The sequence below is a fragment of the Triticum aestivum genome, chromosome 3B (assembly GCF_018294505.1).
Source record: "Triticum aestivum cultivar Chinese Spring chromosome 3B, IWGSC CS RefSeq v2.1, whole genome shotgun sequence".
NCBI classification, from domain to species: Eukaryota; Viridiplantae; Streptophyta; class Magnoliopsida; order Poales; family Poaceae; genus Triticum; species Triticum aestivum.
Genome location: NC_057801.1, coordinates 530,386,252 through 530,409,763, shown reverse-complemented (window position 1 = coordinate 530,409,763; position 23,512 = coordinate 530,386,252). Strand labels below are relative to the sequence as shown.

At 50.6% G+C, this 23,512-nt stretch overlaps 1 protein-coding gene across 1 annotated transcript; it reads right to left on the bottom strand.

The window, feature by feature from the left end:
* Positions 1 to 22,311: 22,311 nt before the first annotated feature.
* Positions 22,312 to 23,007, bottom strand: LOC123065653 (probable monogalactosyldiacylglycerol synthase 3, chloroplastic). Its single transcript, XM_044488894.1, has 2 exons — positions 22,647 to 23,007; positions 22,312 to 22,492 (listed from the first exon to the last, which is right to left on the bottom strand). The coding sequence occupies exons 1-2, from the start codon at positions 22,955 to 22,957 to the stop codon at positions 22,414 to 22,416; spliced, it is 390 nt and encodes a 129-aa protein (XP_044344829.1). The 5' UTR covers positions 22,958 to 23,007; the 3' UTR covers positions 22,312 to 22,413.
* Between the last annotated feature and the right edge of the window lie 505 nt (positions 23,008 to 23,512).

Sequence of the window (23,512 nt, the reverse complement as noted above, 5' to 3'; positions counted from 1 at the left end):
ATGGACGTCGGCGCAGGAGACGATTCAGAACCAAGAGGGCACTGGACTACCACCTCGTCAAATGACATTTACATGGTGGATACGCCTAAAGAAGACGACGGCGACAAACCGGAGGATAAAACCCCCGGACAAAAGCCAAAACAACGGCGCAGACGCTGCTCCAAGTCCAGCAATAGTAAAAATAGAGATAACAGCGCTAGAAAGATCGACACCCCAGTCAACTCCGAAGGCAACAACGACCATATGGACCCAGCAATGGAGCAGGATGAGCTAGGTCACACCGAACACAGCTCGGAGCAGACGCCCGATCACAATGATCCCGAGGGACGAATTCATCAAACCGCCCAGGGACAAGAGCACAGTCCGGATGACGATGCATTCATCATCCCGGAAACACGCTTGGAACGAGATAACCTCCATAGAAGGCTTATGTCCACTACGAGAAGTCTAAAGAAGCAGAAGCAAAGGCTTAAGGCCGCACTGGAAACGCTCAATCGCAGATGGAATAAAGTGCTAGACACTGAAGAAAAGTACGGAGACGATGGCCACACAAAGAGCTACCCAAAACGCAAGCTGGTGCCAGAATTCGACTATGAGGCTGTTTCGCCAAAAAACAATACGGCCAGGAGGCCGGACAAACCACTTCGCAACCGCAATAGAGCAGCTACCGGCTCCGCACACGATTTATGCGAGCTCCTGGATAAAAAAGCCGTCGCGGCTAGGTCCATCTATGGATCTAGAGGACATACGCCGGCGCAGGACTATGGTCACCAAAATGATCATATCGATCGGATACCAGTCCGGAATCAACACCGGACACAACAACAGCCGACGCCATGCCACAACACGTCTAGATATAGAGGGGCTGCTCACCCTCTGTGCTTCACCGAAGAGGTGCTGGACCATGAATTTCCACAGGGTTTTAAACCTGCGAACATAGAGGCATATGACGGAACGACAGACCCAGGGGTCTACATCGAGGAGTTTATCCTGCATATCCACATGGCTCGTGGGGACGACCTCCACGCCATCAAATACCTTCCCCTCAAGTTGAAGGGACTAGCTCGACACTGGTTGAAAAGCCTCCCTGAAAATTCAATTGGAAGTTGGGAGGAACTCGAGGATGCTTTCAGGGCCAATTTTCAAGGGACCTATGTCCGGCCTCTGGATGCGGACGATTTAAGTCACATAATTCAACAGCCCGGAGAGTCCGCCCACAAGCTTTGGAACGGATTCCTCACTAAGAAGAATCAAATTGTCGATTGTCCGGATGCCGAAGCCTTAGCGGCCTTCAAACACAGCATCCGGGACGATTGGCTCGCCAGACACCTCGGCCAAGAAAAGCCGAGGACAATTGAGGGAGTCTTGGACTAGGGGGTGTCCGGATAGCCGAACTATCATCATTAGCCGGACTCCAAGACTATGAAGATACACGATTGAAGACTTCGTCCCGTGTCCGGATGGGACTTTCCTTGGCGTGGAAGGCAAGCTTGGCAATACGGATATGTAGATCTCCTACCATTGTAACCGACTCTGTGTAACCCTAGCCCTCTCCGGTGTCTATATAAACCGGAGGGTTTTAGTCCGTAGGACGAACAACAATCATACCATGGGCTAGCTTCTAGGGTTTAGCCTCCTTGATCTCGTGGTAGATCTACACTTGTACTACCCATATCATCAATATCAATCAAGCAGGAGTACTGTTTTACCTCCATCGAGAGGGCCCAAACCTGGGTAAAAACATCGTGTCCCTTGTCTCCTGTTACCATCCGCCTAGACGCACAGTTTTGACACCGACATTTGTGCTTTCATTGAGAGTTCCTCTGTATCATCAACAACAATGAGGTCCAGGGCGAGACTTTTCTCCCTGGACAGATCTTCGTATTCGGTGGCTTCGCACTGCGGGCCAATTCGCTTGGCCATCTGGAGCAGATCGAAAGCTACGCCACTGGCCATCAGGTCAGATTTGGAAGTTTGAACTATACGGCCGACATCCATGGAGACTTGATCTTCGACGGATTCGAGCCACAGCCGAGCGCGCCGCACTGTCACTATGGGCATGATTTAGCTCTGCTGCCGGACAGTGCCCTGGAGGCCGCATAAGAGTCCGCTCCGACCCTTGGCTCGGAACCGACTGCACCAATCGAGGATGGGTGGCTGGACACCACCTCGGGGGCTGCTACCTCTACGGCGATAGAGCCGAATATCGATCCTATCCCTTGTGAAGCTCGTGACACCAAGGTGCCGGACTCCAAACCTTCCGCGCCCCTGCCAATCGAATCTGATTGGGCGCCGATTATGGAGTTCACCGCTGCGGAAATCTTTTAGCACTTGCCTTTTGGCGACATCCTGAATTCGCTAAAATGTCTCTCTTTATCAGGAGAGCCCTGGCCGGATTATGGTCAGAACAGCTGGGATGCGGACGACGAAGAAATTCAAAGCCCACCCACCACCCACTTTGTAGCCACTGTCGATGACTTAACCGACATGCTAGACTTTGACTCCGAAGATATCGACGGTATGGACGACAATGCCGGAGACGACCAAGAACCCCCGCCTATAGGGCACTGGAAGGCCACCTCAACTCACGATGTTTATATGGTGGACACACCCAAAGGAAGCGATAACGAGGAACAACGGGACGCGACGAAGGATAACTCCCTTGAAAAACAGCCGAAACGGAGACGCAAGCGCCGCCCAAAGTCCCGCCTCGACAACGACGGCACCCATACGGACCCAGCCATAGAGCAGGACGAACCGGGGGACGACGAACATGCCCCCGAGCAACCATCCGAACAGGATAAATTGGATAAACAATCCATCCCCGGTGAAAACAACAGTCCGGATGATCTCACGCCGGACACATCGTTGGAACAGAAGAACCTCCAAAAAAGACTTGTCGCCACTGCACAAAGTCTAAATAAGCAGAAGCGGAAGCTCAAAACAGCGGAAGACGTACACAGGATGAGATGGAGCAAAGTACTCAAGACCGCAGACAAATATGGCGATAGTCGCCAAACAAAAAGCTACCCAAAGCACAAACTACTGCCCGAATTTGACGAGGAGGCTGTAGAGCTCCCACAATCAAAGAACAAAGAGGCCGCCCGGTCGGATAGACGACCACATGACAAACAAAGAGCGACAAGGGGCGCCGAAAATAAGCCGGCACGCGATCCACATAAGGATTCTCACAAAAACGATGGCCCGATCAGATCCATCTATGGGCCAAGAAAGCAAGCCCCAGAAAGCAATACAACACGTCGAGTATTCGAACATCACAGCACACCCAAATACAGGGGCGCCGCACACCCCTTATGTTTCACCGATGAGGTGCTGGATCATGAATTTCCAGCGGGATTCAAACCCGTAAACATAGAGGCATACGACAGAACAACAGACCCTGGAGTCTGGATTGAGGATTACATCCTGCACATACATATGGCTAGAGGAGATGACCTCCACGCCATAAAATACTTACCCCTCAAGCTCAAAGGGCCAGCCCGGCACTGGCTCAAAAGCCTCCCAGAAAATACCATTGGAAGTTGGGAAGACCTCGAGGATGCGTTTCAGGCAAATTTTCAGGGGACTTACGTCCGCCCTCCAGATGCAGACAATTTAAGTCACATAACTCAACAGCCCGGAGAGTCAGCCCGCAAGTTCTGGAACAGGTTCCTCACCAAAAAGAACCAAATAGTCGACTGTCCGGACGCCGAAGCCTTAGCAGCCTTCAAACATAATGTCCGAGACGAATGGCTCGCCAGACACCTCGGCCAGGAAAAGCCAAAAACAATGGCCGCACTAACAAGCCTCATGACCCGCTTTTGCGCGGGAGAGGATAGCTGGCTGGCAAGATGCAGCACCAGTGACCCAAGTACATCCGAGGTCAGGGATGGAAATGGGAAATCACGACGCAGAAAGGACCAGCGCCGGACTAAGGGAAATGACCCAAAGAGCACGGCAGTCAACGCCGGATTCAAAAGCTCTCGGCAGAACAACAAAACACTGCCTCTCAAGGACAATAGCGACGAGCTATCTAACCTAAACAAAATCTTGGACAAGATATGCCAAATCCACAGCACCTCCGGGAAGCCTGCAAACCATACCCACAGAGATTGTTGGGTCTTCAAACAGTCCGGCCGACTTAATGCCAAACACAAGGGGCTCGAAACACCAAGTGAGGACGATGACGAACTCCACAAGCAGAGCACCGACAAACAAAGGAACTTCCCACAAGAGGTCAAAACAGTAAACTCACTTCATGTGACAACAGGCAAAAATAGTGCAGCGCCCACCAAAGTACGCGCCGCACGGTCCACCCCAGCGGAATCCCGACACTGGATGTCAAAACCAATCACCTTCGACCATCAGGATTACTCCGGAACTATCCGGAATGCAGGATGGACTGCTCTGATATTAGATCCTATAATCAACGGACTACAATTTACACAAGTCCTAATGGACGGCGGCAGTGATCTAAACCTACTATATCAGGATACAATCCGCAGAATGGGGATAGACCCAAACAAAATACGCCATAACAACACTTCCTTTAAAGGAGTGATGCCAGGTCCACATGCCCATTGTACGGGCTCTCTACCACTAGAAGTTGTGTTCGGTTCATCCGACAACTCCCGTCACGAAAAGCTAATCTTCCACATCGCCCCATTTAAAAGTAGCTATCAAGCACTATTGGGACGCGAAGCTTTCACCCGCTTTAATGCAATACCGCATTATGCATCCTTACACTTAAAATGCCCGGTCCACGGGGCATCATTTCATTAAAGGGAAACTTCGAGTGTCCCTCGAATACGGAAGAACGTGAGACTGCCTTGACAGCCACACACTAATCCGACTTTGCTGATCAAAGCCCCTAAACAGGTCATTCAGACCCCGGACACGGTTAGGCGAGTCCGGTATAAATAAACAAGGGGCTTACTAACCGCGCACCCCTTTACAAGGGGCTCCACGCATGCACAAAAAGAGACAATAAAGCTCAATTTTATTCATTCTTTGAATCATACTCTGTTTATTTCAAAATACATCTTTCGCACGAACTCTTTTTCCAACTAAGTTCTTCTCTTTTACAGATGAACACCGTGCTACACCCGTCCAGGATACGGCACAACGGAGACACTGGCGCAGACGTGCAGTAGGGACCCGTTGCAAGGATTCTTTTCAGATTAAGACCCTGCATAAACCTTTTTTACTATCTCTTGTTGATACACATCACCCGGTGTTTTGCTATAACCAAGGAGGAGGCTGGCATTTTGGCATCGGCCGCGCCAGAAATTTTTGCGCGTACCTAGACACTAGGGGCTTAGGGCATTGTTATGCCCGTTTTCATAAAGACCGAATACCTTAGGGAGTGTTCCGCGTCTCGAGTTAGGCCCTATATGCATCAGCTCCGAATCATGTCTTTCGTCAAATGTTGGGTTTGCCCGGCTCCTGTGTTTTGCTGCCTTATGTTCCGCTCTATCGGCTAACACGGCACCAGGAGAACTACTTCGATTGTGCCCCGGTTCGCCCAGGTGAGCACCTCAGTAGAGAAAGCTGAAAATTGACTGTCATGATATAGCGAGAGACTGGTCAACCACTCGATCGACCACCGGAATGTTTGGAATTCCTCCGCTTTAACGAAGGACCGTTTCCCGGTCAGGCACATACGCGCCCCAAAACTCGGAGAGCACAATGCCCCTAGGGGCTATATAGTAGCCCCACCATCGAACTCCTATGGCTAAGTGAAAGTGATAAAGCATTATAGTCCGGTTGCCTAGTTTGCTACACTATCACCTCCTTCACAGGACCAAGACGTTGGATTAAGTATGAAAATGCGCTTTTTTTTGCGAACACCCCCGCACTATGTGCGTGGGGGCTGAAGCCGAAGACTGCCATCTTTCAGATTATATACACATATACATCAACGGCCGCACAGGAGGTATTTTAACACTTGAACGCTCAAGTATAAAAAGCCGTTATATTATATTTGAAACATGGTTTCACACATCATACATGTAATTTGAACATAACGTTTTTCAAGCACTGCGACTCTATTAAACGAGCGCCCTGCAGGACTTCCTCAAAATAGTGCTCGGCTGGTAATCGGCTTCTGTCCAAATCCTGGGATGCAACGTTGGTGGCCTCCATCTCTGCCCAATATGTTTTGACACGGGCGAGAGCCATCCGTGCAGCCTTTATGCATGCCGACCGCTTCATTGCCTTGATATGCGGCACCGCATCAAGGAACTGCTGCACCAAGCCAAAATAACTCTTCGGCTCGGGCCTGTTCGGCCACAAATGAGCCACGACATCCTTCATGGCAAGTCCGGACAACCTATTCAGCTCAGCCCACTCGGCCAAATGATCGGTCAATGGAAGTGGACGCTCCGGACTATGGAATTATGACCAACAAAGCCCTTCCATTCCGTGATCCTTTTGACCCCGGAAGTGTACGACTGCGTCTGCGGCACTCGCCGCCAAATTCAGATAAGCATCCTCCGCACCCCACAACTGGCCCAACTGAGCATACTTCGGATCCGTGAATTTCCTACGCAGCAGAAAAGGCTTTCCAGCCGTAATATCCCCGGCCTGACGGAGCTCCTCCTTTATAGCCCTCATCGCAGAGCGGGCATCCTTGGCTTCGGCGGTGGCCTTCTTCAGGTCCCCTTGCTCCGCTCGGCGTTCTCTTTCAAGAAACTCATAGCGGTCGGTAGCATCCTTCAGCTTCACGGCCATTTCGGCCATTTCCTCCCTGCTTCCGCAGTGAGCAGCCTGTTCGGCTTTTTAGCTCTTCGGCCGCCTTCAAGGCAGCCGCATTACTTTTTATGGCTGGCTCCTTGGTTCGGGCAAGCTCCGCCCGAAGGTCCTCCATAGCAGCGGCGCCATCTGCATTATGCATACATGTCGTAAGGCACGGGCGTCAAGCTCCCTTACCAGGTGTCCGCGGAGAAGCCACATACCTTGTGACTCGTCAAGTCGTTTGTTGACCAGCGCGATGTCCGCATCCGCAACGCCAAGTTGCCGCTTCAGTTTGGCAACCCCATTAGTCCGGCTGGCACCGAACGCTCCGCCACCTGTATGGCAAGGGTGACATCTTACAAGTGAGATTATGATCCTTGGCTCTCAGAGGCTACTATCTATACAGGGCGCATTCTATATGCAAAACTGTCAGAAGGTATATCATTTTCGCATACCTCAAACCCCGTCAGTAAACTTCTGACGGCTTCATGCAATCCGCTCTCAGCGGATGAAATCCTTTCAACCACCGTACCCATTAACGCACGGTGATCTTCTGAGATAGACGCTCGCCCGAGTAGATCCTTCAGCTCCTCCGACCACACACCAGTTGTTGCCGGACCACCCGGTCCCGCCGGACGCGGGGAAACCCTCCGCGACGACACCTCAGGGTCGTCCGCCCCGCATGATGGTACGGCAGATGGAGGCGTTTCGCTCTCCATCATCTCCGAACGAAGATCCCCCGAAGATGAGCTCTGCTAAGAAGGGCTGAGATCCGAACTACAAGGTAAAACTTCGGTTATCTTCAGAAATAAAAACAGGGATGTCCCTTATTACAAAACTCCCCTTTCTACTTACGGCTCGCTGGAGGGCTGATTCCTTTGAGGAAATAGTGCGGCCGGGCCTTCTCCTGGCGCAGGGCCCTCTGGTGAAGATTTCTTCCCCCGCTTTGAGGCCTTGGCCTCCGGATCTTCAGAAGCGGTCCTCTTCTCCCCCTGGAGGGAGGGATTCTCGATCCCCCTTTCTTGAGAGCCTCCTTAGCGGAGGCGGTAGTTTTCCTGTTTTCCCCTTCTCCCTCTTCTGAAGGCGCAGCCTCCAGCATCCTGATTAACACAGGATCTGGCGTGGTCTCAGGGAGGGGGGCCGGACACCGTATCAGTTTTGCTTTTGCTATCCACTCCTGTTCAAGGGATAGCTGGTTAAAGGGCAAGTTTATGATAAGTGTATGGACAGCGTGTCCGGCACAGGACTACTTACTTGAGTATCCGGGCGATTGCGGCTCAGGCCTGCGTCCTCGGTCAAGTCCGGACACATCTCTTGTGATCCGAAGAACAGTTTATACATCTCCACGGGCGTCGCACCCATGAAGTGTTGGAGAGCTCGCGGTCCCTCCGGATTGAATTCCCACAGGCGGAGGGGGCGACGTTTGCAGGGCAGAAGGCGTTGAATCAGCATGACCTGCGCCACTACGACCAGATTGATCTCCCTCTCTTGGAGGTCTCGATTACGGCCCTGCAATAAGGGCACGTCCTTGGACGGCCCCCAGTCAAGCCCTTTGTTGACCCATGACGCCAGCCGTTGTGGAGGGCCCGAGCGAAAGGCAGGCGGCGCCACCCATCTGGTGCCCCTGGGAGCAGTGATGTAGGCCACGGAGTGTCAGCTCTCTTGCTTATAACTGCCCCTCCGCACTCTGCCTGCCGCTCCTCGATCATCTTCGGCTCCACATTGAAGGTCTTGATCCACAATCCGAAGTGAGGAGTGGTGCGGAGGAAGGCTTCGCATACGACAATGAACAATGAGATGTGGAGGATGGACTCCGGATCCAAGTCATGGAATTCCAGCCAATAATAAAACATGAGCCCCCTTACGAAGGGGTCCATCGGGAAGCCTAAACCCCGACGGAAGTGAGACACAAACACCACGCTCTCACCAGGCTCGGGAGTGGGAATGACTTGCCCTTGGACAGGTAGCCTATGCGAAATCTCGCCGGTTAGATACCTGGCGTCTCTCAGCTTTAGCACGTCTTCCTCCATGACGGAAGAGGGCATCCACCGGCCCTGTAGGTCGGAACCGGACATTGTCGAAGGTCCGAAGCACCTGAATCTGGAGCCTTGGGTGTTGGAACTCGGGGCGAGGGGCGGATTCAATTGAAGATTGAAGAAAAGGAACAGGCCTTGGTCTCGTTATAAAGGGGTTGAATACGAAGAGCCGTCTCCGTCACCGTTTGGGACTCGCCTTCGATGGAGGGGGCGTGCCAACGGGCGCGGTCGGGTTACCCACGTCCGTATTGATGAGAATCCCTGAATAAGGGGACACGATCTCTGCTATGACTAGACGTGCCAAGGAAACCGCTTCGCTAAACACGCTGAGGTGGAACAATAAAAACGATTCGAGCAAAGGCTTGGCCGTGGTGTGATGTCATGCCACGAAATACGTCAGCAAATTGAACTTGTGTAAATATTATTCTCTCTACGGTGGTATGTGGAATTTATTTTGCAGAGCCGGACACTATCCTGGTGTTCAAAATCTTCTATGAATTATTCAGAGGAGGAACCCGCCTTGCAATGCCGAAGACAATATGCGCGCCGTACTCATCGTCATTGAAGCCTGATTCAGGGGCTACTGAGGGAGTCCTGGACTAGGGGGTGTCCGGATAGCCGAACTATCATCATTGGCCGGACTCCAAGACTATGAAGATACAAGATTGAAGACTTCGTCCCGTGTCCGGATGGGACTTTCCTTGGCGTGGAAGGCAAGCTTGGCAATACGGATATGTAGACCCTAGCCCTCTCCTACCATTGTAACCGACTCTGTGTAACCCTAGCCCTCTCCAGTGTCTATATAAACCAGAGGGTTTTAGTCCGTAGGACGAACAACAATCATACCATAGGCTAGCTTCTAGGGTTTAGCCTCCTTGCTCTCGTGGTAGATCTACTCTTGTACTAACCATATCATCAATATCAATCAAGCAGGAGTAGGGTTTTACCTCCATCGAGAGGGCCCGAACCTGGGTAAAAACATCGTGTCCCTTGTCTCCTGTTACCATCCGCCAACAACAGTGGCAGCCGACAAGCCTTATGACCCATTTTTGCGCAGGTGAAGATAGTTGGTTGGTGAAGATAGTTAGTTGGTTGGTTTTGACACCGACAACAGTGGCAGCCTTAACAAGCCTTATGACCCATTTTTGCGCAGGTGAAGATAGTTGGTTGGCCCGTAAAGGCACCAACGACCCAAGTACATCCAAAATCAAGGATGGCAACGGGAAGCCACGGCGCAATAAAAACAAACGTCAAAACAAGGAAGAGCGTCTGGACAACACAACGATAAATGCCGGATTCAGGGGCTCTCGACCCGGTCAACAAAAGAAGCCATTTAAAGGCAGCAAAGAGGGACCGTCATGTAGCGACCCGACCCGAATGGATCAAGTCTCTGTGCTTAAGTGTCATCCCTGGATCGGTATGCTGACACACACAGTACTCGAGGATTTATAATAGAGGTAAATCACATGTATAAAGTAACGTAAATACTATTACCTCAATCCAAATAGCGGAAGTAACAAGGTTGTGGATTCCCATCAACACCAACGACAAAGTTGAGTGTAGAAATCGTAACCCTAACGGATTACTTACTCGTCGTAAGATCCTGCAACATGAGACGTTGCAGCCACAAAGGGTCAGTACATTGAATGTATTGGCAAATTCACACCATAGAGTAATGAAGAATAAAGGCTATCACTACATGCATATTTGGCTGGTGGAGGCTCTATGGTTTTAATGTTTTTGCGAAAAGCCAATTTTTCCCTACTGGAAAGGAATAAATTTTATTTAACTATCATGGTGGTTGTTAAACATTGAGAATGGTTGACAACATTCTCAATCCCAATTAAGTAACATCATTATTAAACCCAACAAAATTAATTAAAGTAACATGATGAGATTCACATGATAATCCAAGTACTAGATATTCAAGATGTCCATAACCGAGGACACGGCTAACCATGATTAGTTTATACACTCTGCAGAGGTTTGTGCACTTTTCCCCACAAGACTCGATCTCCTCCGTTGGGATTCTCGCACTACATGATGTTTGAGAAAGAGATGACCGAGACATAGTCTTTCAGAAGCGCTAGCACCTTACGATCGGGTAGACAGTACCAACCTACATCCCCTACACCTGCTAGTCTACCACTGTAAGAGTTCGCACAACTTAGTCAACTATGCTAGAGCCCATAGTAGCTTGTGGCTGCACACAGGAGTTTCTAGCATGAATAATCTCATGATCCCTTTGAGCCTGGGTGACGGTCCATAAAGAAAAACAGGCAATCGCTGGAATACCCAGGTGCCTCAATCCACCCAGATGTGTATTAAAGTTGCCACCTTAAATAAACCATTAAATTAACAATCTCACATATGTCATGGATACACTCACCCAATCCATGTCTACTAGCATAGCATGGCATAATAAGCAAACGTAGAGTAACTCCCAAAGGTCTGATAATAAAACAGGCAATAGGTAGTACCTCATCTACTTCCCAAAACCCACATATTAAATCAGATCCTAATCATGCAATTGTTTGAGGATTGAGCTAATGCATAAAAACTGTGTATGAAAAGGGATATGATCAAAGTGTGAACTTGCATGTACTGTTGATGAAGATACTTCGCACTCAAAACTCCTGATAGTTCTACTCGTCACACTCTGGTCAATCTATCGTAAGCAAGCAATAGTAAGCACACATAAGCAATCACTCAAAAGATCGGAGAGAACGAACAAAACAATTTGGAAAACATCAAAACCAAGCAAATAACTCTTGCAGCCTAAAACAATTTCTAACAGTACCAAAACTATGTGAATTTGGCCTTATCAGAAAGTTTAGGTCAAGAGCTTCAATTTGCAAAAAGAATCACTCAAATCGGAGTTATAAAACTCAAGTTACAGACGAAACAAGTTTGAATACTAATCTGAACTAAACTCAATTTTTAAATTGTCAAAAACATGTTTAATTTGTTTATCTGGATAGAGGGGATCATAATGAAGAAGTGGGCGTTGGTTTCGTTGAATTTGGACTAACGAGTAAAAAGTTGTAGACGTTTGAAAACTAGGGGCTAATATGTAAATAAATACTCACGGATGGGTCCCTGGCCGAAAATAACAGAAAAAAGAAAAAGACTAAGAAGTGAACGTTCATTACCGAATGCTAACTGACAAAACTGTTCACTGCTAAACCTATCCTAATGAACGTTCGCTAAAAAAACAAAACGAAAGGAAAAAAACGAAAGGAAAAAAACGAAAGAAAGATCTAGATCGTTGGATCCAGATCCAACGGCGAGGGGAGGGCGGCGGTTACCGCGGCGGTTGACTGCGCCGACGGGGAGGAAGACGACGGCGGCGGCTTCGGCCTCGGACGGGGACGGTGGCTCCGGGGCTCGGCGGCTCCGGCGGAGTAGATGGGGAGACGCGGCTCGTCGAGGTGAAGGTGATGGCAGCGTCGGCGGAGGTCAAGGGCGACGGAGCGGAGCGGGGCGGCGACGGTGGATCTCGCCGGCGACTGGAAACAGCGCGTCGGCGGCTCGGCTTCGAGCGGCGAGAGGCGGGAGAGAGAGAGGGGTGTCCGGGCGGCGGCTTTATAGGAGGAGGGGAGGAGGTGACGTGGAGGAGGGGGCAGAGGCGGACGCGGAGTCCGGCTGGACTCCGGCGGCGGCGCTCCCGTGCGGGAGACGAACTCCTGCAGGAGCTCGGGGACGGCGGTGGCGAGGCCTGGGCCGCGGCCTGGCTCGGGCGCTGGGCCGGCCCAGTCGGCGACGGGATTTTTTAAAACATTTTCCAGACGAAATAAAATAAACAAATACTTATAAAATAAAAAAATACAACCTAGGCATATAATATATCAGAATTTTCAGAAAACTATTTCCTACAGCTTGAACATTATTCCAACATCAAATAAAATCCTCAATAATTCAAATAAAGCAAAGAGTGCTACTGATGCAATAAAATCCAATAAGAATCATTTTAAAAATACCAAAGTTAATTCAAATTGATTTCTCTCCAATTTTCTGATGTAGGGAATCATTTTACCCTAATTTCCATATATTTTATTTTTGGAGAAAAAATAATTTGAATAAAACCCAAATAACTCCAAATTGAAAATAATTTCAAAAGGACTTTGAATTTGATCCCTTTAAACTTCCAACTCATATTTCATATGTTTTGAATAAGTCATTTTTTCTTCTCTCATGAAAATCATTGAGTTGCTTAAAGTTTTCTGAATTTGAAATATTTTCAAATGAAATTCAAATATTTTCAACAACCCTTTTCATTTAAATAAATGGAAGAAGTCATGTCATCTTCTCTCTAGGGTTTTGTGATGAAAAGAATTTGAATTCATGGAGATCATAAAAGCAAGATGAAAGTTTTGGGAAAGTCATTTTATTCCCTCTCATTTAACTTTCAAAAAGTTTCAAAATCACTCAATTTCACACAAGCAATCATACAATCAATCAAAACTATCTATTTAATATAATATTCCAAAATTTAGAACTTTGGGATGTTACACGTCCGGCCTGAACAAAGCCCTGGACATACTGTGCCAAATTCATGGCACCCCCGACAAACCTACGAACCACACTCACTGAGAATGCTGGGTCTTCAAGCAGGCCAGCAAATTAAATGTCGAACACAAGGGAAGGGAAACACCAAGTGAAGACGAGGATGAGCCTCGCCAGCCGAACACTGGGGGACAGAAAAAATTCGCACCAGAGGTAAAAACAGTAAACATGATCCACGCGACTCACACATCCACGAGAGGGCACGAATGCGCGCTCAGAGACGCATACGCTATAGTGCCCGTCGTACCCAAACTTAACCACTGGTCGGCTTGTCTGATCACTTTCGATCACACGGACTGCCCGACTAGTATTCGGCGCGGAGGATCAGATGCCTTGGTGCTCGACCCAATAATCGACGGATACCATCTTACTCACGTCCTCATGGATGGCGGCAGTAGTCTTAATCTAATATACCAAGACACTGTCCGCAGGATGGGGATAGACCCATCCAGAATCAGCCAAAGCAACACCAACTTTGAAGGGGTGAGACCAGGCGTTGAAGCCTACAGCAGGGGCTCCATCGTACTGGAGGTAACATTCGGTTCCCCCGGCAACTCCAGAAGCGAAGAACTACTCTTCACCATCGCCCCACTCCAAAGCAGCTATCACGCATTGCTTGGGAGAACGGTCGTCGCCCGCTTCAACGCAGTACCGCATTATGCCTACCTCACACTCAAGATGCCCGGTCCACGTGGCGTCATCACCGTTAACGGAAACACAGAGCGCTCCTCACGCGCGGAGGAATACGCGACGGCTGCAGCGGCCGGACTCTAAGCGACATCTAAATACCAAAAAGCATGGCTGGTCGTTAAGACCACGGACATGGTTAGACGAGTCCGGCAGCCCGGATAAACCTGAGCTAGGGCACCATGTATGTAATCCCATAGAGGACACCAGGGGCTATACATATTTAATAAAGCCCCACCGTTGGCTTGACCTTATTAATAGGCCAATGTCTTACACTTTTACTATCTGTCGCACGCTTACATTATACTCTTCTACATGAGTTTTTCTTTTTTACAGACACAATTCGTGTGATACCCTTCCAGGACACAGCACAACGGAGACAAAGGCGCAGACGTGCAGCAGGGCCCCGCTCAAAGGTTTCTCTTTAGATTAAGCCCCTGTGTAAACCTTTTTATTGTCTCTTGTTGTTTCCACATCCCATGGGTACTATACCCACAGAGGGTACTATCGTTATTGGCATTTCGCCACGATAGACTAATGCACGTACCTGGAAATACAGGGTTCATAATGAAAGGGCATTCTTCAGCCCATTTTATGTTGCAAAGTCCGAATACCCTCAGGAGTGTTCGGCGTCACGAGTTTGGCCTTACATGCATCAGCTCCGAATCATGTCTTTGGTCAAATGTTGGGTTTGCCCGGCTCCTGGGTTTGCCGCCTTATGTTCCGTTCTTATCAGCTAAGGCGGCCAAAGGAGAACTACTGCGATTGTGCCCTGGTTATTCCGGATGAGCACCTCAGTAGAGATAGCCGAAAACTGACTGTCATGATACAGCGAGAGACTGTTCAACCACTCGAAGACTTATCAGAATCTTTAGGATTCCTCCGCATTAATGAAGGACCGTTTCCCGGTCATGTACAAACGCGCCCGTATTCGGATGCACGCGAAGGTACCAGGGGCTACATAGTAGCCCCACCGTCAAACTCCTATGGCTAAGTGAAAGTGTTACAACTATATAGTTCGGTTGCCTAGTTCGACGTGCGATCACCTCCTTAATGGACCAAGACATTGGATCAAGTGTGATTACGCATATTTTTCGCTATTTTTCACGAACACTCCCGCGTTGTATGCGTGGGGGCTGAAGCCAACGACTGCTAACTTTCAGATTACATATATACATAAAAACAGCCGCACAGGAGGCACAATAATACTTTCGGGCAAAAAGTATAAAGATAGCCTCATAATCAAAGTAACATTGTTTTTACAATGACACGGTTTGTCACTCGAACATGAAATTCTTCGAGCACTGCGCCTCTATTAAGCGAGCACCTGCCGCTACCTACTCCAAGATGTGCTCGGCCGGACCCTGGCCCCCCACCCGATTCTGGGTCGCAACGACGGTGGCCTCCATATCTGTCCAGTATGCCTTAACACGGGCAAGAGCCATCCGGGCACCCTCTATGCACGCCGACCTCTTCATGGCATCGATCCGCGATACAGCACCAAGGAATTGTTGTACTAAACCAAAATAACTGTCCGACTTCGGCCCCTTCGGCCATAGATGGTCTAGTATAGACCGCATTGCAAGACCGGACAACCTGTGGAGCTCGGCCACAGCAGCCATCTTCTCACTCAAAGGCAATTTGCGCGTTGGAGCGCTGAACTGCAACCAGAACAGCTTTTCCACTTCATCATCTTTTTGATCCTCAAAAAACTTGGTTGCATCAGCCGTACTCTTTGACAAATCCGCATAGGCGTCTGCAGGACTCCAGCGTCGATCCAGAGGAGCGTACTTCGGATCTAAAAACTTCATCCGCAACAAATAGGGGTTTCCATCCATGATTTCTCCGGCATGTCGAAGCTCCTCCCGCGCATCCCTAAGGTCAGAACGCGTCTCCTTGGCCGCATCAAGAGCCTTCTTCATGTCAGCCTTATTCGCATCATTTCCTTTTTCAAGAAGCTCGTAACGGTTGGCGGCGTCTTTTAGCTCCACAGCCATTTCAGCTATTCTCTCTTCGCTTCGATGATGAGCAGCCTGTTCGGCTCTCAACTCATCGGCCGCCTTTAGGGCAGCAGCATTACTAGCCCGGGCATGTTCCTTGGCTAGGGCAAGTTCCGCCCTCGGGGCTTCCATGGTAGCAGCACCGTCTATAGTCCAAACATATCACATCAATATTATACTTCTTTAAATTTTTCCTATAAATAATAAGGAAAGCAGAGCACATACGTTGTGACTCGTTAACCGCTCGTTCACAAGCGTGATGTCGGCATCAATGACTCCAATCTGCCTCCTCAGTTCGGAAACTTCAACGGACTGGTCAGCTGTCGGATCCTTAGACACCTGCACATAAGCACAATGCGATCATTACTTCAAAATATGATCCTCTGTTTGCCGCCTAGGGCTGGCAACCAGAGTCTCAGGGGCTACTATCCATATGGAGCACACCTAGCGCGTGTGTCACAGCCAAAAAATTATGTATTTTTCATTACATACCTCAAAGCCTCTAAGCAGGCTCGTAAATGCTTCATTCAAACCGCTTGTGGCGGATGAAATCCTCTCGGGCACCGTGCTCATTAATGAACGGTGCTCCTCCGAGAGAGCAGCTCGCTCCAGAAGGCCCGTCATTGTGTCCGGCCGGACACCAAACTGTGCTAGACCCTTCTCATCGCCCCCCGTGGGAGCCGAACGCTCGGGGCCTAGGGCGGCCGAAGGATTATCTTCTGGCTTCGACAGGTCTGGACTCCTCCGTGACGACACCTCGGGGTCGCCCGCCTCATGAGGCGGAGAGGTTGGTGGGGTTTCACGCTCAGGCTCGCATCCTTGGTGGTGTCCGGACACTTTACTTGTGGTTTGAAGAATAATTTACACATCCCTTCGAGCGTCAGGCCGAAGAAGTGCAGAATAGTCTGCGGACCTTCCGGATTGAACTCCCACATCCGGAGAGGCCGGCGTTTGCTCGACAACATCCGTCGGATTAGCATTACCTGAATTATGCTGACAAGGCTAATGTCCCTCTCAAGAAGCTCCCGAATACGGCTCTGCAGTATTGGTACATCACTAGCAGATCCCCAACCCCGTCCTACATTAGTCCATGACGCCAGTTGAGGAGGGCCCGGACATAAGTCGGGGGCAGCCACCCACTTTGTGCCCCTGGGAGTTGTGACGTAAAACCACCTCCGCTGCCATAGATCGGACACCTCTGGGAAGGAGCCCTCTGGCCATGGGGCGTCGGCATTCCTGCTTATTATAGCACCTCTGCACTCCGTGTGTCGCCCCTCAATCATCTTCGGCTTCACATTGAAGGTCTTGAGTCATAGGCCGAAGTGTGGAGTGACGTGGAGAAAAACTTCACACACATAGATGAACGACGAAATATGGAGGATAGCGTCCGAGGCTAGATCGTGAAAATCTAGGGATAACCTGCCCTAGAGTAGGGATAGCGTCCGAGGCCACAGAGGAAGTGGGAAACAAATACGACGCTCTCGTTGGGCTCGGAGTAGGGATAACCTGCCCTGGAGCAGGAAGCCTGTGCTTGATGTCGGCGGTCAGATACCCGACCTCCCTAAGCTTCGCAAAGTCCTCCTCTGTGACCGAGGAGGCCACCCACCAGCCTTGAGGGTTGGATCCGGACATGATTGAGGATCTGAGGTGCTTGGGCTTGGGTTTCGGGTGTTGGAACTCGAGGTGCTAAAAGGCGAAGGGTGGTGGAAAAGAGGGATAAGCCTCGGCCCCTTTATAAAGGGGATGAATATCAAGCGTCCTCAGCGTAACCGCTCGGGATTTACCTAAAAACACAGAGTCATACCAATAGATGTGGTGGGGACGCGTGCACCTATAGTAATGGACGATCCCGTGCTAAGGGGAGCACGATCTCTGTTCTGGCAAGGCGTGCCAGTAAAACCGCCTCGCAACGCGTATCGGGGGAGGACAAGTAAAACCGGTTCGTTTTGGGCCGGGGCAGGAGCGCACCATGCAGAAATTGCAAGCAGATCATATTTATGAAATGCTATGCTGTGAAAATCATCTTGCAGATCCGGACACGGTTTAAGTGTTTGATAATTACTTTGGAGTACTCGGAGAAGGAACCCACCTTGCAATGCCGAAGACAAACTGAGCGCCGGACTCATAGTCATTGAAGCCTGATTCAGGGGCTACTGAGGGAGTCCTGGATTAGGGGGTATCCGGACAGCTGGACTATATACTTTGGCCGGACTATTGGACCATGAAGATACAAGACTCAAGACTTCGTCCTGTGTCCGGATGGGACTCTCCTTTGCGTGGAAGACAAGCTTGGCGATCCGGATATTATATTTCCTTCTTTGTAACCGACTCCGTGTAAACCCTAGCCCCCTCCAGTGTCTATATAAATCGGAGGGTTTAGTCCTCGGGGGGACGATCACAATCATAATCATCATAGGCTAGCTTCTAGGGTTTAGGCTCTATGATCTCGTGGTAGATCAACTCTTGTAATACCCATATCATCAATATCAATCAAGCAGGAAGTAGGGTTTTACCTCCATCGAGAGGGCCCGAACCTGGGTAAACATTGTGTCCCTTGCCTCCTGTTACCATTAGCCTAAGACGCACAGGTCGGGACCCCCTACCCGAGATCCGCCGGTTTTGACACCGACACCGGGGAGGACATGTCCGACGCTGTGAGGGAGGAGATGAATAGGGTTACGGTAGGATTCATCCGCGAATTTCGGGGGAGGGTGTGTTTATATAGGCATAGGGAGCTAGGAGTGTCCAAATGAGGAGCGGTTTTCGCCCACACGATCGTGATCAAACGGCCGAGAGCATGTAGGGGGTTAGGATGGGCTCATGGGATGTGGTGAAGAGGGGCTGGGCTACAAAGAGAAGGGGGTTTCGAGCTACAAGGTTAGCCGTTGGGGCATCAAACGACCTCCAAATGGAACGAAATTTGACGGGCGATCTGCCGGTGCTATACCAAGACCACTCGAAAAATCTCGGCCCATTCCGAGAATGTTTTTCTCCCGCTCACGAAACAAGGACTGGGAGGGGTGATGGGGGCGTGCGAGTGTGTCTGGGCTCCGAACGGACAACGGAGAGAACTGGGGGAATCCCGAACGGATGCAAGTTTTGACAACCATGCAGATGAAATGGAGATGATGACATGGCAAAATGCAACACGCAAGCAAATGACATGGCAACAATGGTGAATAACTAGAAGACATCTGACGCATCGAATCCAGGCCGTTACACCCGTGCTCCGGCAGCTTGCATCGCAACGATGTAAATGCTTAAGAACTCAGACAGGTGAATCTTGTCGTCGTACTTCTCCGGGACTTCTAGTTTGAACGTGCGACTGCTGGGCCACTGGAACTGCCACATCTTGCGAGTGAATGTTGGACAAGTGATTGCATATGGCAAATCACTAGCATCCCCCAGCGCAGGCCTGTACTTAGCGGGCCCAGCCCGCATATCGGACTGGTGACGTGCTTCCCATCACCGCATATCCTTGAGGCACTCTTGAAGAAATTAGCCCTGGTGACGGCGCGTCCATGGGTCTGACGATGCCGTGGACACGTTGACCCAGGCATCGCCCCGTCCGGCCGATCGCGACGCAGGGGAGCGCACCGTGGTTGCGGCGCCCTCGACCCTTCCACTGCCTGCATGCGTCGGCTCGTCATTTCGGGGTTGTGAGGGGCTCGCTCCCCGGTGGCCATCTTTGTTGGCATGGCCAATAAGGCTTTGGATAGCAGCCCTCCACTCCTCTTGCTTCTCCATGGCAGGAGGAAAGTTGAGGAGCTGCTGCGCAAGTGACAGCGCTTCCGCTCGTGTGGGTGGCAGTGACGGGCGCGAGGAATGAGAGGAACTCGGACTTCTAACGACGTTAGAAGGAGTCCCATCTCGATTCCGCGGCCGCGCGCTCTTTTTGCCTGCACCATGATGTGCATGTAGGCCCTGCGTGTCATGAGAGTGATGTTGAGGGCTCTTGTCGTGGCGACGCCCGGGGTCCTCAACATCGCGATGCAGTTTGTCGTGCACGAGCTGAGGAGACCACGGCACGCGCGTTGGCGAGGTCGATCTTCCGCCCTTGGAGGTCCCCGCACCACCCGCAGGTGGCATAGCTCCACCCTTGGGCGCAGCGGCGCACCGACCCCCGTCGCCGCTGTGGAGGACGCCGGCGGCCTGACTTCTTGTATTCGGATGGTGTGGACGATCTCGATCTCCTCCACCGCTGGCGCCCGCCCTGTCGCTCGTCCGTATGGGTGCGGGCGGAGCGGTCCCGGACCGGCCGATCGTGCAGGCTTCTTCTTCTTCGGAGCCATGGCGATGAAAGAGCTACTACACTAACTACGGACCAGGTTCTCACAACTAACACCCCCTACCTGGTGCGCCAAAGATGTCGGGGAAATCGATCACCTATGGGGTCACAAGGATCCCTTCTATGTTCGGCGGGGGATTAGTTGCACGAAGAGCCGGTCGAGTCATTAGCACATAGAGGATTTTTATCCAGGTTCGGTCCGCGAAGATGCGTAATACCCTAGTCCTGCTTTATCTAGTTATATGAGTGTTTTGAGCTTTTGAACTAGCTACGATGTGTGCTTTGTCCAAAAGTCCGAATCCTCTCTCTGTGCGCCTCAGGCCTCCTTTTATACACAAAGGGGTTGCCACAGTGGCACACAGGAGGTGGCAAGCTACAGTGATACGAGCTTATCGCTCGATCAACGTAGGACAAGCGCATTTAATGCGATGCCTACGTGTCCTCTTGCTTTATTGGGGTTGGCAACAGAGGCCATCCCGTCCTTCGCCGCTTCCCCTCGCCTTGCCACGCGTCCGGGCCAACGAGGTATGCAACGCCACGCTGGCCAACCAGCTGCTGTGTTAGCAAAGTGGTAGGCTTCCACAAAGATCTGCATGTTGCCACGCAGGCGTCTGCTTCGTTGGCATGCTTATCGCCGCGTTGGAGTGGTGGTGAGGTGGCGGAACCCTGCCGACCGCGGGCTTGGCCGCGGCCCAGCGATCGTCCCCAGCAAGCCGAGTCGGCCCGGACAAGGGTCTTCCGGGGGTCTTCATCATTTGATCCCATGTGGAGTCGTGGGTTGTCGATCTTCGTGAGGAGCCGCATGCTACCAGGCATGTGCTCTTCAAATCATGGTCTTTAACATTGTCGATGGTGTTAGAGATCTCAAGCCCAAGGGTGGTGGCCTTGCTGGTCTCTTCGCCAGCTGCCCTGACACGGGGCTTGTCGGGGGCCGTGCAGGTCGCCTCAGCAAGGCTTGTTGCCGGGCGTGGCCCGGCTTGCCTCTTGCTGCTTGCTACTCTGAGAACTTTCCTTGATTTTCCCTGTGCGTGTCTTGCCTTCTGATGTCTTCCTCTGCCTCGCCATGCCCTGCTATACACCGACACCATCCAAGTGCACACCATGCATCATCATGAAGTAGTGAAATAAGAAACCTGAGTGTTGGAGGGATCGGACTTGCTTTGCTGAATTAGCACCAAAACCAAGCCAGGTCGTAGGTGTCGGTTACGGTGGTGAAGAGGTGAACAGAATCCTTTTGGATCTAGGTAACCAATACGGGATCCTTTCCGCTCCAGCATGGGCGGCAGAATTACCGAACTAAAAAAAAAAATCCAGTCACCCGTTTACTAACTGGTAACTGGGAAAGCAGATATGTTGTCGTTAACTCACTTGTAAAATGATTCCCAAGGGATGACAGCGATGCAATGCACTCAATTTTTGTGAGCTCCTAGAATACCACACCTACAGGGTGACACCAGCAGAGAGATGCAATTTGATGCGCATGGTACAAGCTGAATTTCTCGATTGCTGCCCGGTCAATGTCCTACAACCTGGCAAACCTATATGCGCAGCCTGAACCAGTCCACATGGCTGGATATCTGACCTTGGCACAATTTTATTCAGGAAACTTAATAAGTTCAACAGCAAATTACATGCATTACATACAACAAATCCAGCATAGATATTTTAGCGTCTCTAGTCAAGACAGCAGTGGTCCTTATAAAATTATGGGTGCCATATTCTCTTGTAAGATCTGGGATTATAATATATTATTGCAATGAAAATGCTGACAAAAGTACTGATCCACTAGAAAATCTGCGATTAGGTAAGAAAATTGCGATGCTAAGGAACCAAACAATAACAGGAAAAAATGTGGCATGAGTGTGAAACCACAGTTAGGTCGAATTGTTCATTTGTTTGTTTACGATCCCGACGATGTGTGTGAGGAGGTCGAGCAAGAAAAATGTTGCAGTGACCGTAAAATGAAATTGGTGAGCCGTGAGTGGGAGAGAAGCAATCTGTACGTACTTGGCATACAAGGAGGCGAGGGCGGCGTGGTAGAAGTTGTGGGAAAATCTGGGCGATGTGCCGTCGAATGCCACCTTCCAGAGCTGCACGTGCTTCACCATGAACTTGTAGGAGCTCTCCATGTTGTTGAGCGGCCAGACGGTGGTGTCCTTGCAGGGATCCTTGACGAAGACCTGCCATGCCCAAATCGAAAACGAAACCATCATTAGTGTGGGCGCGGCCACTTGGATTGACATACAGATTAGGGGAGATTCCAACAATTAGTTTATCCATTAACGGGCAGAGGGGGAAATGATTCGCAGTGCAGAGAAATGATTCGCTTATTACCCGGTAGTCGTCGCCGAAATCAATGCGAAAGGCATCCTTGATGGCCTCGGCGGAGGCGCGGTGCCCCCGTTGGTGTCGCTCATGAGGATGAGGACGGTCTTGACGCGGTTGGCACCGAACTGCACGAGCTCGACGATGCCCTCCTCCTCGTCCCAGAAGGGCTTGTCATCATCCTCGGGCCCGGCGAGCGACGCGAGTGAGGCGGAGGGGGAGGAGGAGGAGGCGCCTGCTGGGCCCGCGAGCTCCCCGGCATAGGAGAGGCTCTTGCGGAACCTGCGGCGCATCCACTGGTGGTGGTGGTACACCGCCATTCTGTCTAGCACCGTCTCCCGGATAGACCGCGGCGGTGGACGGTCGGAGAAGAACGGCGGCCGATGGCGGCGACGTACTGTACAGAATATGGAGGGGAAGTAGCGGATAAAATACACTGCGGGTTGAATATTCCAAATCATGGGAGTTTTTCTGAAAAAACTAACCATTTCTAGATTTATCCACTTAAAAGGGGACTGCGGGTTCAATTGTAAACAATTACAGGGACTTTTCTGTAAAGTCGCCCCGACGATGAACCCGACAGACTCAACCCATGCTTTATTATTAGGACTAGCAAAAAAAGCCTGTGCGTTGCAACGGGAAAAACAAACACCACACATCCTAACTCAACCAATTGAGCATGGTGTAGGACCTCATCTCCATGCCCCTAACCAAATAAACATGGCCAAGACCTCACCCTCAGGTCAGCATCCTCTATTTGAACATGACACCGGAATCAAGTTTCCGCTTATCCACTTTTCCACCCTCATCGTCGATAGCCGCCCTGCCAAACTAAGCAAGGTTGGCCAGGTCCAAGAACTGGATGGTTTAGCATC